The sequence below is a fragment of the Grampus griseus genome, assembly GCF_964374135.1.
Source record: "Grampus griseus genome assembly, chromosome: 11".
In the NCBI taxonomy this organism is placed as follows: domain Eukaryota; kingdom Metazoa; phylum Chordata; class Mammalia; order Artiodactyla; family Delphinidae; genus Grampus; species Grampus griseus.
The window spans coordinates 19,986,925-20,003,357 of NC_139005.1; the positions used below are offsets into that span (position 1 = coordinate 19,986,925).

The 16,433-nt window shown below is 37.1% G+C and overlaps 1 protein-coding gene across 8 annotated transcripts; it reads left to right on the forward strand.

Annotated features, from left to right (window-relative positions):
- Positions 1-11,121: 11,121 nt before the first annotated feature.
- ETFRF1 (electron transfer flavoprotein regulatory factor 1) lies at positions 11,122-16,396 on the forward strand. Of its 8 annotated transcripts, none has more exons than XM_082666461.1 (4): positions 11,122-11,210; positions 11,364-11,512; positions 15,400-15,487; positions 15,566-16,396. In XM_082666461.1, exons 3-4 carry the CDS (start codon positions 15,443-15,445, stop codon positions 15,785-15,787), a joined length of 267 nt encoding a protein of 88 aa, XP_082522587.1. In that variant the 5' UTR covers positions 11,122-11,210; positions 11,364-11,512; positions 15,400-15,442; the 3' UTR covers positions 15,788-16,396. The 8 variants fall into 8 exon arrangements, with proteins under 8 accessions (XP_082522587.1, XP_082522591.1, XP_082522586.1 ...); XM_082666460.1 differs by having other exon boundaries at positions 11,134-11,210; positions 11,359-11,512; XM_082666459.1 differs by having other exon boundaries at positions 11,179-11,272; positions 11,359-11,512.
- Positions 16,397-16,433: the final 37 nt, after the last annotated feature.

Genomic DNA, 16,433 nt, shown 5'->3' on the forward strand with positions numbered 1-16,433 from the left:
GTTTAGGGTGGGCCTCATGGAGAAGGTAACATTTGAGTGAAGACTTGAAAGATATGAGGTTATAAATCCTCTCTATTGTATGTTTTCTATTTTATTAATTTTTATATTTGTCTTTATTATTTCCTTCCTCCTCCTTACTTCGAGTTTCTTTTTCTTACTTCTTGAAAATGATGCTTAGTTTCATTAATTTTTCATCTTCTAAAGTATTTAGGGCTACATATTTCCCTCTAAGTACTTCTTTAGATACATTCACAAATTTTGAAGTATTTTTCTTATTACTGAGTTAAAATTATCTTTTTACTTCCATCTTGACCCACTTGAGAATTTTTTTTTTAATTCCCAGCATATTGTATCTTCCTGTTCATAATTTATTTCTTTGACTTTTAAGCTTAATTTCACTGAGGTTATAATACATGCTCTGAATTGTTTCAATTCTTTGAACTTTGAGAATAGTTTTATGTCTCAGTACATTGCCAGTTCTGGAATAAAAAATATATGTGCTTAAAATTCTCTAGTTGTTGAGTGCAATGTTCTAAATATGTCTAATTCTTATTCTAACAAATCTAATGATTTGTTCATGTTGTTCCAATCTTTACGTCCTTACTGTTTTATTTTTTTTAATGCTTTTCTATCAGTTACTGAAAGAAGAAATCTTCCACTATGATTGTGAACTTGTCTATTTCTCCTGACAGTTCTCTGAATCTGTGCAATGTATATTTCAAGGCATTATAATTAGGTATATACAGATTTAAAATTATATTTTCTTGGTTAATCAAAACTTTATCATCACAAAATGACCCTCTTTATTTCTAGAAGTGCTTTTTGTCTTAAAGTCTACCATGTCTAATATTAATATAGTTATACCAACTTTCATCTTTCTATTATTTGCATAGCATGCCTTTTTCCATCATCTTACTTTGACTCTTCTGTATTTTTATTCTTTAGATGGTATTTGTAAAAAGATTATTGTTAGCTTTTATTTTTTATCCAATCTGACAATCTTTCCCTTTTGATTTTGGGTTTGTCTTGCCTTCTTTTCATATTTCTTGGTATCTTCAATTGATTATTTTTTTGTTAGTGCGCTATTTTCCCTCTACTGGTTTGGAAGTTATATACTCTATTTATATCATTTTAGTGGCTATCCTAGAAAGTCAACCTATGTACCTAATATATAAATACATTTACCATACTACCAAACAGTACAGGGACTTTAGAACATCTTGACTCAATTAATCCTTGCCCTACCCAAATTATACATTATTGCTGTCATATATCTTTTTAAAAGTTTTACTGAGATAAAACTTATATACCATATAGTTCACCCATTTACAGTGCAGAATTCAATGGCTTTTAGTGTATTCAGAGTTGTACAACTACCACCATAATCAATTTCAGAACATTTCCATCACCCCCCAAAAGAAATCCCATACCCATTAGCAGCACCCCCTTCCATTTCCTCACAACCTCCCAGCTCTGTGAAACCACTAATCTACTTTATCTATAGATTTGCCTATTCTGGACATTTCATATAACTGGAATCATACAATGTGTGATCTTTTGTGATTCGCTTTATTCATTCAGAACAATGTTTTCAAGGTTCTTCCATGCTATAGCATGTATCAATACTTCCATTTTATGGCTGAAAAATATTTCATTGTAAGGATATACCACATCTTGTTATCTACTTATCAACTGATGAATATTATGTGTTGTTTTCATGTATCTATTTTTTAAATCCACATGTTATTATGTGGATTACTGTTTTATACCTTATGCATATAATCTGTTTTGCAGCAGGCGAAAAACCAGTTTTTACCTGAGAAAATATTTTTCTTTCACCTTTATTTTTGAAAACTATTTGAGCTGATACAGAATTCTAAGTTGGCAGTTATTTACTCTCAGCACATTGAAGACATCACTCCACTGTTTTTGGCTCCCACTGTTGCTGTTAAAACCACAAGTTCAAGTTTTGCCCTGTACTGCAAATGCCCTCATGAAAAAGAGTTTTAGTGTGTCCATTACTTCTTTGGTTCCTTCCTTAATTTAGGTTTTCTCCTGATAATTTCTTATTACCTTATCAGCTCTTAAGTTCCTTTAAGATGGAAGTTTTGATCTATACATATATATTTTAGTCAGCATTATTTATTGTTTTCAGTAGAAAGTTTTTTTTTTCCCCTTTTTTACGGTACGCGGGCCTCTCACTGTTGTGCCCTCTCCCGTTGCGGAGCACAGGGTCCGGACGCGCAGGCTCAGCGGCCATGGCTCACGGGCCCAGCCGCTCCACGGCACGTGGGATCTTCCCGGACCGAGGCACGAACCCGCGTCCCCTGCATCGGCAGGCGGACTCTCAACCACTGCGCCACCAGGGAAGCCCTCAGCAGAAAGTTTGATCCAAAAAATCTTACGCCCAATATTACTGGAAATGGGAAAATCAAAATAATATTTTGAAAAAATTATTTTATTTTACCACTTGCTTTGATTTTAAATTGATCAAAACTTTAAAGCTATAGATTTTGCTCATTTGAAGTATTAAAAAAAAGTCAATTTACCTAATTAGCAAAGCCCAGCCTTCAAAGTTAAACCAACTGGACATATCATACTTATTTTCTATCACAGACAGTTTGACTTCATGTTTCTATACTAATAAATGTGTTAATATGCATCCTCATGATAAGCTATCTCTTTTTTTATTATAAGCCAGGTATAAGCTGGTTCCATTTCCTCACACATTGTTTTAAAAGATGCAATTATTTAATGTCCTGAACTTAACACCATTTATATTTTAGGGTAAACACTGAATGTTCCATAGAAACCAGGACTCAAATTTTAGGCAACCAAAGCTTCTTTGTGAATATGGTATTCCTAAATTAAAATAGGATATAAGTATAGATATGAGCTTTAGGGCCCCCTTTTTGCCCATTCTTTACAGTTCCATGCCTGGAGGTACTTGGGCACCAGTCTCAATCTATTCAAATAAAATCAGTTCAAAGTATTCCAAGTTCATCTATGCATTAATCAGTCTGTAAGGCATTTTTCCCTACAATCTAATCAATGTCTTCTGCTATTTCATGCATTCTACGAAGTACAGTGGTTTCCTGAAGAAAACATACTGATGTAAATGCAGCGATGGGTGTTTTAATAGGGTACCAGGTGTTATAACCTTTTCTATAGTCTTGTACAATTTCCTAGCTTTTGCAATGAATAATACTAATTTAAATTAAATGAAGTTTCAAAGGCAACTTTAAGGTCTATGTAAAAATATTAAGCTCATTTACATTTTTACTGATACCCTTAATCTTTCTTCACTAAAAATATTAATGTTATTATTTTTGGAGTCTGAATGTTTTATCAATAAATTACACTGTGACAGCATTTTTTTTGCATCATCATTTGACAATCTTACAAGCAATGTCACTAAATAAAGATTATTACCAGTCCCACCACTCCACACTACAAAATATAGGACATTCAGAATATCTCAATATTTCAAATGCCACATTTCACCACTTACTTGTAAGACAGACAAAAACAAGAAGTCATTAGTGCCTTGATTAAAGAAAGCCTTGCCAACATGAGTGTTTTGAAAGGTCCTTTAGTTTCATAGCCCAGGTTCTAGGGCAATGAAGTACAGTAAGATTTAGAATGGATAGACCTTTGTTTTGTAAAGCAGAAGATAGAGAGATAGACCTTTGTTTTGTAAAGCAGAAGCGTACTTGCAAAAGGGGAAGATGTAATAGCAAAAGTGCGGGGCTTCAAGACAGTAGATTTTTTCCAGGAAAGAGTATGTTTTACTTTTAGAAGTAAGTTCACCTTGGTGTAAAGACTTCTGACCTACACTGATGCAACAGTTTCCTAACTGGTCCTCCTACTTCTACCCTTGCTTCCCTACAGAGAATTCTCCACTGACCATTTAAAGATATAAATCAGATCATGTCACTCCTCTGCTTACAACTCTCCCACACTCAGAATAAAACCCAGACGTTTCACCGTGGCCCAGTTGGCTAAGAATTGGCTCCTACTTATCTCCCCCAACCCTTCTGCCCACCCCTCAACCCTCACCATCCCTCCACCTCACATTTTATCTTTCACTTCAACTTTGCTCACTCTATTCTAACCACCAAGGTCATTCCCAACTATGGGTCTTTGCAATAACTGTTTCTTCTGCCTAGAATGCTCATTTCATGCTTTCTCTTCTCAAACTTTAGCTCTTTAATCACCATTATAACATTATACCCTACCCCACATTTCCCACTGACCCCTTTCTTGGTTTTCTGTACATTCAAAGCAATCTGAAATTATATTTTTTCTTCACCTCCCCTCCCCAGAAAGAATGTAAGCTTCATGAAATGAAATCACTCTCTTGAAGAGATATCTGCACCCTCGTGTGCACTGCAACATTATTCACAATAGCCAACACATGAAAACAACCTAAGTGGTGTCTATCCACAGATGAATGAATAAAGAAAATGTGATATATATATATAATATAATATTATTGGACAAATTGGAATAATATATATTACAATATTATAATATATAATATAATATTATATATTGAATATTACATGTTAATACAATATTATATATTATAAATATTATATTATATTATATATATATAATGGAATATTATTCAGTCACAAAAAAAGAAAAAGATCTTATTTGCAACAACACAGATGAACCTGGAGGGTGTTATGCTAAGTTAAATAAGTCAGAGAACAAAAAATACTGCATGATTTCACTTATACGTGGAGTCTAAAAAAGCCAAACTCATAGAAACAGAGAGTAAATTGGTAATTGCCAGGGGCTGGGAATGGAGGAAATGGAGAGGTGTTGGTCAAAGGGTACAAACTTCCAGTTATTAAAATTAATAAGTTCTGAGGATCTAATGTACAGCATGGTGACTACAGTTAACAATACTGTATTGTATACTTGAAAGTAGCTAAGACAGTTGATCTTAAATGTCCTCAGTACACACGGGTACACACACAAAATGGTAATTACGTGAGTTGATGGATGTATTAACCAACCTTATTTTGGTAATCATTTCACAAAACATACATATGTCAAATCATCACATTGTATACTTTGAAACTTATAATACAATGTTATACATCAATTATATCTTAATAAAGCTGGGAGAAAAAGAATGTAAGTTTCATGAGGACAGGGACTCTGTCTTGCTGCTGTACTCTTATTGCCTAGAATACTGCTACATCAATGAAACAACTTGCAAAGCCTTATATACAAGGATCTTCATTTCTACCTTGTTTGTAGTAGTGAAAAATAGGGACAATATAAAAATCATAGATATACTTTCAATGGAATGTGATACAGATGTGAAAAGAAGTGATATAATCTCAATGTGCTGAAACAAAAAAAGGTCCCCAAGACATATTTACTCCATAGAATCTATGATGCCATCAGATGTAAGATGCACATGTAAATTATTGATATTATACCAAAAAAGGAACTGCCCAAGATGTGAATGTAAAAGGAAATGCCTGTATATAGCTGAATAATAGGTAAACACAAATGAACCTACAATACAGAAAGATACAACAAGGAAACTTGCATAGCTCAATCCTGAAAAATGAATAGAACGAAGAAAAAAAAATCCCTGAAAATTTAAACCACAAGTCAGTTAATGTGGATTTGCAGTCTGACTCATACTATTAGTGTGGTCCAAAAACTCTCAGGAAGAGAATTTAAAGTAGTATTAGGTTGGTAGTAAGCCCAAGTGACCGACAGAAGCAAACATCTCTGGAGGAAACAGATGTCAATTCAGGACTACAATGATTGTAAGTTATTATCAACCATAAAACATATCTCAATTTCAGTCATGTTAAAATGTGAGTATACTAGAATTAATAAAATGCAACATCATCAAGTGAAAACTAGAAGGTGCAGAATGCTCCCATTATGTGGGGAGAAAATGTGTGCGTGTGTGTGTGTGTGTGTGTACTTTTTAATGATTACAAAATGAAAGGAAAGATTTGCAGTGGTTCTTTTAGTCTTGGCTAGGAGGAACTTTTACATTTTTATGCTACTTTAATTTTGTACCATATGTGTTTATTACTTTTTTCCCTTAAAACTTTAAGAAATTAGAAATAAAATACACCTTTCCATGATTTTTTAACCATACTGTAATTCCCTTTACAGGCTCACCTCATCCCCAAACCATAATCTTTAAGAATGGAAATAATTAAAAAGTGAGTAATTTTTTCCTTATGTTTGGTTTCAAATTTCACAGGATGAATCTCACCATTCTTTAAGGGAAACAACAATATGAAGAAAATAATCCAAGTGTATTTATTTAGCACCCATACATCCATGGTTAAGTACCAAAGTCATTAGAACAATGACTTTTCAGATTTAAAACAATGCCTCTAAGATTTCACAATCTAAAGCTGAAAATGAATGCCCACACAAACTAATAAACTATTGTAGACAAACATATATATGATTGTAGTCCTCCAGAATACTTCCCCCATAAGAATGTGCCCAGAGTCTTCATAAATTTTGTTCAGTTATTTATATCCACAGTCCCTAAAACAGTATCAGGTTGGTAGTGGGTTCAAGTGACTGAGAAAAGCAAACATAGATGGCACTCAATAGCATTTTTGAAGAAATGTTGAATTGTATAAATATTGAATGCACATTTATATAAGCATTTCTTCTTTTTTTTTTCGGACGCGCAGGCTCAGCGGCCATGGCTCACGGGCCCAGCCGCTCTGCGGCATGTGGGATCTTCCTGGACCGGGGCACGAACCTGCGACCCTTGCATCGGCAGGCGGACTCTCAACCACTGCGCCACCAGGGAAGCCCAAGCATTTCTTCTTAAATAATCAAGGGCCCAAGTGTTTTAAAGTAGTGGTAGGGTAAATGGCGTTTCACATATTCATTCAACAAATATTGATTGAATTTCTACTACATGCCAGACTAAATGCTATGGACACAAAAATTAATACAACATGCTCTTGACCGTGAACAGCACATGATGATAAATCATTACAATAAATGATAGGCATTATAATTGCGGTATGGACAAATTCATGTGCTATGAGAACACAGAGAGTATAATTGATTCCATAACAGAAAATGGCGGGGAAATTAACAGAGCAGTGACTTATCAGATATGCCTTAATGCTGGCATTCCAAACCTAAATCCCTATTGGACCAGGTAGGGAAATAAAGTAAGGGATTTGGTCATAGTCTGGACGACAGCAAACTGAAGAATTTATGCATTTCTCAAAGGGGTAGCTGCTACTTAGTCTAGCCAACTGTTCCCTTATAGGACTGTAGGTCCAATGTTATCAGGTTTCCAATTTTTCAAGAATAGGTGGAAATCACATTTTTGCATGAAACTACTTTGGCAACTGATTAAAAAAGACCTTTTAGATCAAATGAACCATGTCTATGTTTGCCAGTCAAGAGATAATAATCTCTGCTTTCAGGTATAAATCTACTAAGAAGAGAGAAAAAGTTATTTGAGACACCCCGTAATGAACTTAAATTTTTACAAAGCACAGAAAAATTCAGTACGTGTTACCATGAAACCCATTTAAAGACATATTATCCTAGGGTTCGCTTTTAAGTCACAGAAGGTTTTAGAACTAAATTTTTATGTGTTTATCTGAAATGAAGAAAAGAGTTCCTAATCCAAAATTTTCTAGAGCGCAAGTAATAAAAACACCTCAAATCTAGACACAAGTAAAAATTAAAAGGTATTTTAAAAACTCTTTGTGAAATTAGAACTATCTTTTTATGTCAAATTTGAAATACGTCCTGTTATTGTAAGGGATTATTCCATGATTTAAATAGCATTAATGTCTAAAGACTAAGCTTAGTAAACTCTATAAACTATAAAAACTACTGGAAAACGTTTAAAAATTGTTTGTACAATGTCAGTGCTTTAAAACTATTTTGAGAAATAATTTCCACCTACCTTTTTTTTTGCTTTGGGACCCTAAAAGTTGGAAAAACAAAAGAATTGATAAATTTAAAAAATAATTCGACATTTAAACAAAACTATCCTGATTACCTAGCATATTAAAATTAGGAGAAGCTGGGTAAAGAGTATAAGGGAACTCTCTGTACCCTCTATGCAACTTTTCTGTAAATCTAAAATCATCTCAAAATGAAAAAGTTTTTTTAGAAAAGAATTCAGACAAAACTACAAGCAAGTCTAGGAAAGACTAAGATAGTTCACCCACTGAAGCATCTTTTGTAAGTAGATTTTACACTCATTCTTACGACGATCAATGATCCATGTTTCATGAAATGCCCGATCACAAAACAGAGCACCAGTCGAGAAGGCACTAGTTTAAAGGATTCTAAAGAAGAAGAAATCACTGACATTAGTGTTGGTACTAATGTCAAGCTTGAAAGTGTGGGAATGATCTCATGTTATAAAGAAACAATCTTTCTGTAAAGTTAGATTGCTGATTTTATAGAAAGAGAACCCGTCATTTAAAACAGGCAAAACTATGACAAAATGATTCTATTCAGCAATGTGTCCTAAAGCAGATCTATGCTTTTTTGGATTTTGGAAAGTACAGTATTTCAATCAATATTTACAAGTACTTTTTAGTAACAGTACTTGTAATCTCCTGATTTGCCCCACGTGTTCATTAGATTTCTGGTAAGGAATTTGTAGGGGATCACGTGACTATAAGACCACACACTTTCCACATTTGACGACTTGTACAGGAGAAGTTAGTAGTTCAAGCCATAAGGTTATCACTGTATAAAATATAAATGTTAAAACTGACACAAAGCAGTAGCTTATATCTTCTTGAAAAGTGCATATATTTCACTAATTTGCTCAGCAGGTATTTATTAATGATTTACACTCAAAGTACTCTGAGATGCTGGAGATGATATGAATAATAATGGAGACCTGGCTCTCATAACTTTTATAAATGTGTTTTATTTTTTATCATATTTGCTATCAATTAATAGTTAACATGCTTCCATCTTGAAATAACTACTATACAGCAGAATAGCTAAACAGCATTGGCCCTGTTCCCAAGTAGCCACATTTTAAAGGTGGGGGAATTGTCATCTCTCACCAGTGCTTTTAATGTGACACAGGTTGAGTTTACGTACATATCCTCACCCATCCTGCAAATCATAGGAGCATCATGTAGTAGAGAAGTTCTCAAAGTTACGAGGGCATAAGAATCACCTAGGATGCTTGTTAAAATGCATATTCCTGGGCTAAAAGTGTACACACTCACTTCTCTCTCCCCATTGTAATTCAGTTCATGTTATTGGTTGAATTGTGCCCCCTCAAAATTCATACATTAAAGTCCTATCTCCCAGTATCTCTGAATTTTACCTTATTTGGAAAGAGGGTCCTTGCTGATGTAGTTAAATTAAGATGAGGTCATACTGGAATAGGGTGGATCTCTGATCCAACATGACTGGCGTCCTTGTTAAAAAAGGGGAAATTTGGACACAGATACACACACAGGGAGAACGCCAGTGAAGAATGAGGTAATGCTGCCACAAGCCAAGAAGTACCGGAAGCTGGCACCTGCAGGGGGAGCATAACCCTGACAACACCTTGAACTTGGACTTCCAGCCTCTAGAACTGTGAAACCGTTAAGTCTATTGTTTAAGCCAGTTAGCTTGTGGTATGTTGTTATTTGGCAGCCTTAGGAAACTAATAATGTAGATCTGGTGTCCAGTCTGTTCCTGGAATTTGCATTTTAACTGGTATTCCAGGTTTATTAGAGGCAAATTTTCCAGAAACCACATTTTGAGAAAGACTCCTAGAGGGATCTAAGAACAAGAAACTTATGTACCGATTGGAAGATAATAAATAGGTGCTTATTGTTCCCTTAAGTTATCAGCAGTTTTCAGTCCACTTAAAATCCATTTACTTTCTATTCTCCCTGACATGAATGCTCTCCATGCCCTATTTCTTCTCATCACTTCTGGTAAATTCATAATCATACTTTAAAACACAGCTTGAAAAGCACTGCTCTTCTCTTCCTGTTCCCGTCCCCTCTCCTGCCCCAATTTCAACATTTCCAACTTTGCGTTACTCCATTGTAGTCACTTCAATTATTACAGTTATAAAACTGTATTGTAATTAATTTGCTAAGTCTGTCTTCCATACCAGGGAGAGATGGTAATTTTCACCTTTGTGTCCTTGGCTTCAGCCTAGTGCCAAGCACAAAGAACATGCTCCATATTTTCCCTTAATCAACGAATTAAATAATTAATTACATTTTCCACTTCCTCTGGTTTTAATCATAGAAGAAGACGGAAATCACATTTAAGAAAATGGGAAATGAGAACATCTTACAGCTACATGTTGGCCTGTGTTCTTGGAGAAGGCATGACAGCTGAGGAGTGCAGAAAAACAAAACAAGAAGCTTTATCATACTTAATAAACACAGGACAGGTTGCATACCCTGAATTACGAAACAATCCAAATTTCCACAAAAGACCACACAAAATAACTTGTGAAAGCAAAGTAAATTGATAAAGCTTTCATTAATTGATAAGGAGGCAAAAAAACACTTCCGCCAAGCTGCAATAAAATAGCAATTTCATGGGAATGTCTATCACTATTGGAAGTTACTAAATTGAGACCGATATTTAAATTTAGCAAGAGGTCGAGATTTTAAGACATAATCTGACCGCACTGATCATTCCCCGTTTGCAGAAACTGGTTTTTACTCCCACCTGTCCGCCGGAGCCTGGACAGAAGGCCACAGATCTGGGGAAGGTCCTTCCCCCCCACCCCCACCCCAAGGGTATGGGCTCTTTCCTAAACCGACTCGCTCCCCTCTGGTAAAATATGACAGGCTCTTGTTACATCATTTTACACGGTGCAGGAGAATCAATGCTCGCCCCTTCACCCAGCTCCCCCACTTTCCCTGCTCACCATGCTGAGACAGACACTACCACCGTAGTCGGCCAAGTCGGAGCTCAGGGTTGTGAGGACAAACGCTCCCAGGTTGTGAGGACAAACGCTCGCGGGTTGTCAGGACGACAAGCCCCTCCCACTGGCGCCAAGGCGGGAGCGGAGATCCGAGCGCCTCGGTCCGCGCAGTCGCACTGGGGTTCTTCCGGACGGCGCCCCGCCCCCTTCCCTGACAGGTTGCCCCACCCACCTCCGCCGCCCCGCCTCGGTCGACTGCCGCAGGAGTCGGAGCGTGAGGAGGCTTTTACGGCTGCCGCGTGCCGGAAAGTGCGTGAGTGCTGGGCCCGAGCGTTTTATTCTGTTTTCCGAATCCTGAGGTCTGGAGGCGGTGAAGTATGCCCTGGGCGAGGACCAGCGGGTGTGGGAAAGGGTTTCTGCGCGTCTTCCGACGTTGACAGTCCCTCTCCCTATTTCCCTAGAGTAGCTGGGACGAATCTTTCTGTGCGGTTTCGAGAAGGAAGGGGGCCGCCGGCTACGCGACTGGGTCGAGTGACTGACACCGGCTCGGCTGCCTGGGCCGCCACCGCTTAGACCAGCGTGGGGCGGGGCTCCATTGGCAGTTTAGAAAAAGAGGTAAATAAATTGGCTCCCAGAGGGTTGTTTATTTCGAAATTAATAACCTTCGGATTCTTCTCCCTGCACCTGGTTCTGTTTACTTCCTGGGCACGCAAGGTATATGCCGTTTTTCCTTAGAGGCGCTCTAAACAAGAACTGGAAATGATTTGAAGCAGTTCCTGGGTAAAGTATTGCTTACAGGTGGCGGTCTCTGAGACCCAGCAAGACTCGCTAAATTATGTGCCCAGGGTCAAGGTCACAGATTAACTGTACCAACCAGTAGCACAACCCTTCGAATGTCAGTCTCCCCGCATGAAACTCTGGCAATTTAGACCAACAGGAAAACTAGAAGAAATTAAGAGATTGAGAAATTAAGGTCCTTCCAAAGCCTGTCTGAATTCTCTGTGATTTTACATCTAAACCCTGTTTTAGCCTGACAAGACATGAAATGCTTTCAAATTATTGCCACCATTTCTCATCTCTGAATTCTCATTTTATAATGCGCTGTCCCTTGCACTTTCATTGACTAAAGGTATTATTAGTAAATCAGTATTACTGACGGAGCTGGTCTTTGTGGGTTAAAGTGTTATTCTCCCCACAGAAATCCAAACTGTGTCATAGCTATGACACCTCGCCTCCACATCCCTGGTAGCAAGATTAAAACGTCTTAACGTCGACTTCATATAGAGTTCTGAAGCTGTGTGGTGTGGAACTAAGCTTTTGTTTTAGTTTTTCAACGAAGGTACTAATATTTATGATACAAAAGCTCAGTCGATTCTGATGCGGGTAAGGAGGTGTGATGGTAATCACAAACAACTGTAAAATGGTGGGCTTCTAGAGGAGAGACTTGCTCAAGTTCTCATTCCACCAGCTTCCCTCCTAGGGAGAAGGATTTGCTGTGGATGTGTTAAAACAGGCTGGACTGTGTTCTGGGGGGCCACTGTGCTGTGAGATTATACCAGTGAGCTTGTTTAGTTCTTCTCTACTACTTCTCTTACAAGCTGCGGAAGAAGGCCCAGTTCCTGTTCTCTTTGTTACCTTCAGACAGGTGTAGTACCTCCCCCGTATGAACATACACAGCCATCGCCTTTCAACTCACTTTTATAATGTGGCTTCTAGGTAGGCCCAGACCAAGCAGTATACAAGCTTTTTGGGGCAAGCGCTCTTGCCACCTACCTCTTGGATTATGTATTCTTTGGTGCTGCAAGTGTATTGGGATACATTTTTGTGTGAAGCTTTTTAGGCTTAACTACTTTGGGGGAAATGTGCTTCATCTGTTTGAGTCAAGTCAGAACTTCATGGAGAACAGTGACTAATAACAGTTCTAGACACCATAACCCCTAGTTAAATGACTTAACCCAGAACTGGAGTTAGTTACGTCTTACCTCCTTGGCCCACAAGTCATTGGGAAAGAGCTATCAGTATGGATTGTATGCCCATCCCCATCCAGATTCTCAGGAAGATGGGGGACTTCTCTCAGTCGCTAACTCGTTTGGCTCTCTACAAAGAACAGTAACCTCCATGACTTCATGCAGGGTTAAGGAACAGCCCCAGGTCCCTGCTGCATTTAAATTGTTCACCAATACTGAACCCAAGGAAACCTATTTCTCCCAAAGGCTAAAATAAACTGAAATGCCTGAAGGTCAGCATGCAATAACAAACTTCCTTAACTCATAAAGTAACATATCAAAGAATGGGACAAGCTTACCTTAGTCACAGCAGCTACTTTTTTGCTGGGCAGGTCCTTTATTATATATAATTTGTAAAGAGGGCAACAGCTAAAGAGGATGATTTAAGCCACATTTCTAAACAGTTTTACAAATTACAAATTGTGAATTAAATAGAGCTATGCTCTTTGCCAGGAATTAAACAGCTTATAATTTGCAATTTTAAATTACATCGAATGTAGATTTAATTTACAATTATTTTAAAAGCACAAGGTTCTTAAGAGTCATCATTCTTCAGTAAGATTAAAACACATGAAAAATGGCTCTCAGCAAAAAAAAAAAAAAAAAGTTTTAAAAATGAAATTCGGTGTTGATGTACCCGGTTAAATACACTCATCTAATTTCACTCCCTTCCAAAACCATTAAATCTTCAGTAAACCAATTTAAAAATAAAAGAAAAATAGAAGAGGAGATGACAACAGTAAAACTTCAGAAGCTGCAAAACAGATGAATGTGACCTAGCACACTAGAAAAGCCCAGTTTATACTGCATATTACTCAAAAGGCACTGGAACAGGGCCACTGTAATTGGAAATGAAGAATGAAGTAAATCAGAGAGGATGAAGTGAAAGCTTTTTGAAAACCACCCCTAAGTGTCTGACCCCTCACTCCCACAGAAGACTGGAGGTTTTATTTCTGGACAAAATAATACTAGTCTCTGGAGTGGGGTGTCCTCAGGCATACTAAGTATACCAAAACCACACTGGAAGCAGATTAGGTGAGTTTGGGTATACATAATGCTGAATGCAAGGCCCTGGTTCCTCTTCTGCTTCTTAATGTTACATTAGCAAATGCTCAGAAGATTGGAAGACTTTTCTCTGGGGAATCTGACCAGCTGAGGAGAACCATCTAAGATACTAACATCAGAGGTTCCCCGATAAAGGGTCCACTCAGATCACCCTAAGTAAAGCCCAAAGTCCCTAAGCTGCAACCATGTATGCAGATCTTCTGAAGTTTTTTTTGTCCTTTCATTTGTAGGAGCAGATTGAAAAGGACTACCTTTTCTGGAGGAAAGCTCAGAAGTGATAACAGACAAAAGCAGAAAAATAGCAATTTGGAGGAAAACAAGAAAGCTAATATTAATAAACTCAGAAAAATTGCTCTGCTACGTTGTATGCTTGTAATGTGAGCTAACTCATAAATTGTTAGTAAACAGGAGAAGTATACAAGTATTAACATGGAAATAATGTTGGCTCCTATGTGATTTTTTTTCCCTAAGAAAGAGGAGCCAGAGAAGCAGATTTATAAACTTCAGCAAGAAAAGGTCTTCACTTAGTTGCTGTACTGGCAGCAGGAGCCTTTCAAGTATGTTTGTAAAACAATTTAAAAAGTGCTCACCCCCAGGGCTCCCTCCTCAGAGAGGTATACCCTGTTTTTTGCAACTGTTGTCCTGGTTACAGTTGAATCACCTATCCTGACCACTGATTGGCCATCCCAAGTATTGGGAATTATTTTCTGGTGAGGCTGTCATGGTGCCTTTACAGAGCTGCCTCTCCCTAGCAGCACGAACCAAGTACACATAAAGAAGCTTATCTGTCCCACTGGATGTCGCCGGCTCCTCGTGTAGCCCCTTATGGGTTGTTCACTTGGCCTCTTCACCACCGATCTTACTGCCCATCTCCTGTTAGTTGTGAACCTGCTTGACCCTCACACCCAGTTTTGCCTCTTTAGCCTTTCTTAGGGGGGCACTCTTGATTTGATCAGGCCTCTTCCCAGTGTCCTGTTTTAGCCTTGCCTTGAAAGCAGGGTAAAGGCAATTCTCCTTCTGACAAGAAAACTGAGGCTCAGAAAGGTTAAGTAACCTGTACAACACTATGCAGCTGGGATTCAAATCTAGTTCTACCTAATTCATTCCACTCTGGTATACAAGGAGGTACACCTACATATCCAGCTTTGCCAATCCATTTTCTGTAGTTGTCCTGTTTCCTTCATAGAACTTACCACAATTCATAATATTGTTTGTAGTATACCCCTCTGGAGATGTTAGTTCTGTGAGAGCAGGTATCTCATCTGACGCATTCATAGCTACATCTCAGTGCATGGAACATAAAAGTGCTTAATAAATATTTATTGAATGAAAAGAAAGGGTACCATTTTACCAATGTGTAAAATCCTTTTTCTTTGATTCTTTTTTAAGACTACAATGCAGTTATTTGTAAAAATTTTTCTTTTTCTTTAGGTACATTAAATGTAAAAGTGAATACTTTCCATGATACGTGCAAATGGCCAATTCTTTAAGAGGAGAAGTACTGAATCTTTATAAAAATGTAAGTAATTATGTTGCCAATTTTATAAATGTTATATGACATAGATTGTTTAGAAATATATAATCTTTCTTTTTTAAGCTGCTGTATCTTGGACGAGACTATCCAAAAGGAGCAGACTATTTTAAAAGGCGTCTGAAGAGTGTTTTCCTTAAAAACAAAGATGTGAAGGACCCAGAGAAGATCAAAGAACTTATTGAACAAGGCCAATTTGTAATGAAAGAACTAGAAGCATTATACTTCCTTAAGAAATATAGAGCTATGAAACAACGCTATTACTCAGATACCAACAAAACTAACTGATCACTATTACTATAATTTGAAAATCAGTGCCAGCTGTTTATGTATACCAGCTACTACAAAAATAATTCTAAAATGTCAAGGTAATACATTTTGTTAAAAATACTTTACTGAACTAAAATAGGTTTCCACTTCTGTTCAAACTGAGAGCTTTATCAGCAACCTTTATGCTCAATTTTTATACTAAAATAGCAATTTAACTATATGATGTTGCCAACTACCAATTAAAAATTGATGAGCACCCAATTTTGAATGAAAATATAATGTACTTAATTTTTGCCAATTCTTAGCCCATCTCTGCATTTTACTGAAAAAAGAATGCCGTTTAATGCACATTTAAGTAAGCAAAATAATTTCTTGCAAGTTTATTGCCCTTAACTTTTGAAGGAGTTCCTTATTTTTGACCCCATTTGGTACATTAACAGCACAGAGTCAAGGTTCACTGCAAAAGAATGATTTAAGTGCAGTTAGTAGAAGTAATAAGTATAGAGTAAGATTACTTCTGAACTCGAAACAGCCTGCCAGCAACTGGCATCACATATATATACCTATCTAATTATTTCCATTATTAATTTTTGCCACTGGCTGCCTTTGGGCCTTAAAACAAATCACCCGTTGTGTATCAATTACCTTCTTCAATAAAAAGTAA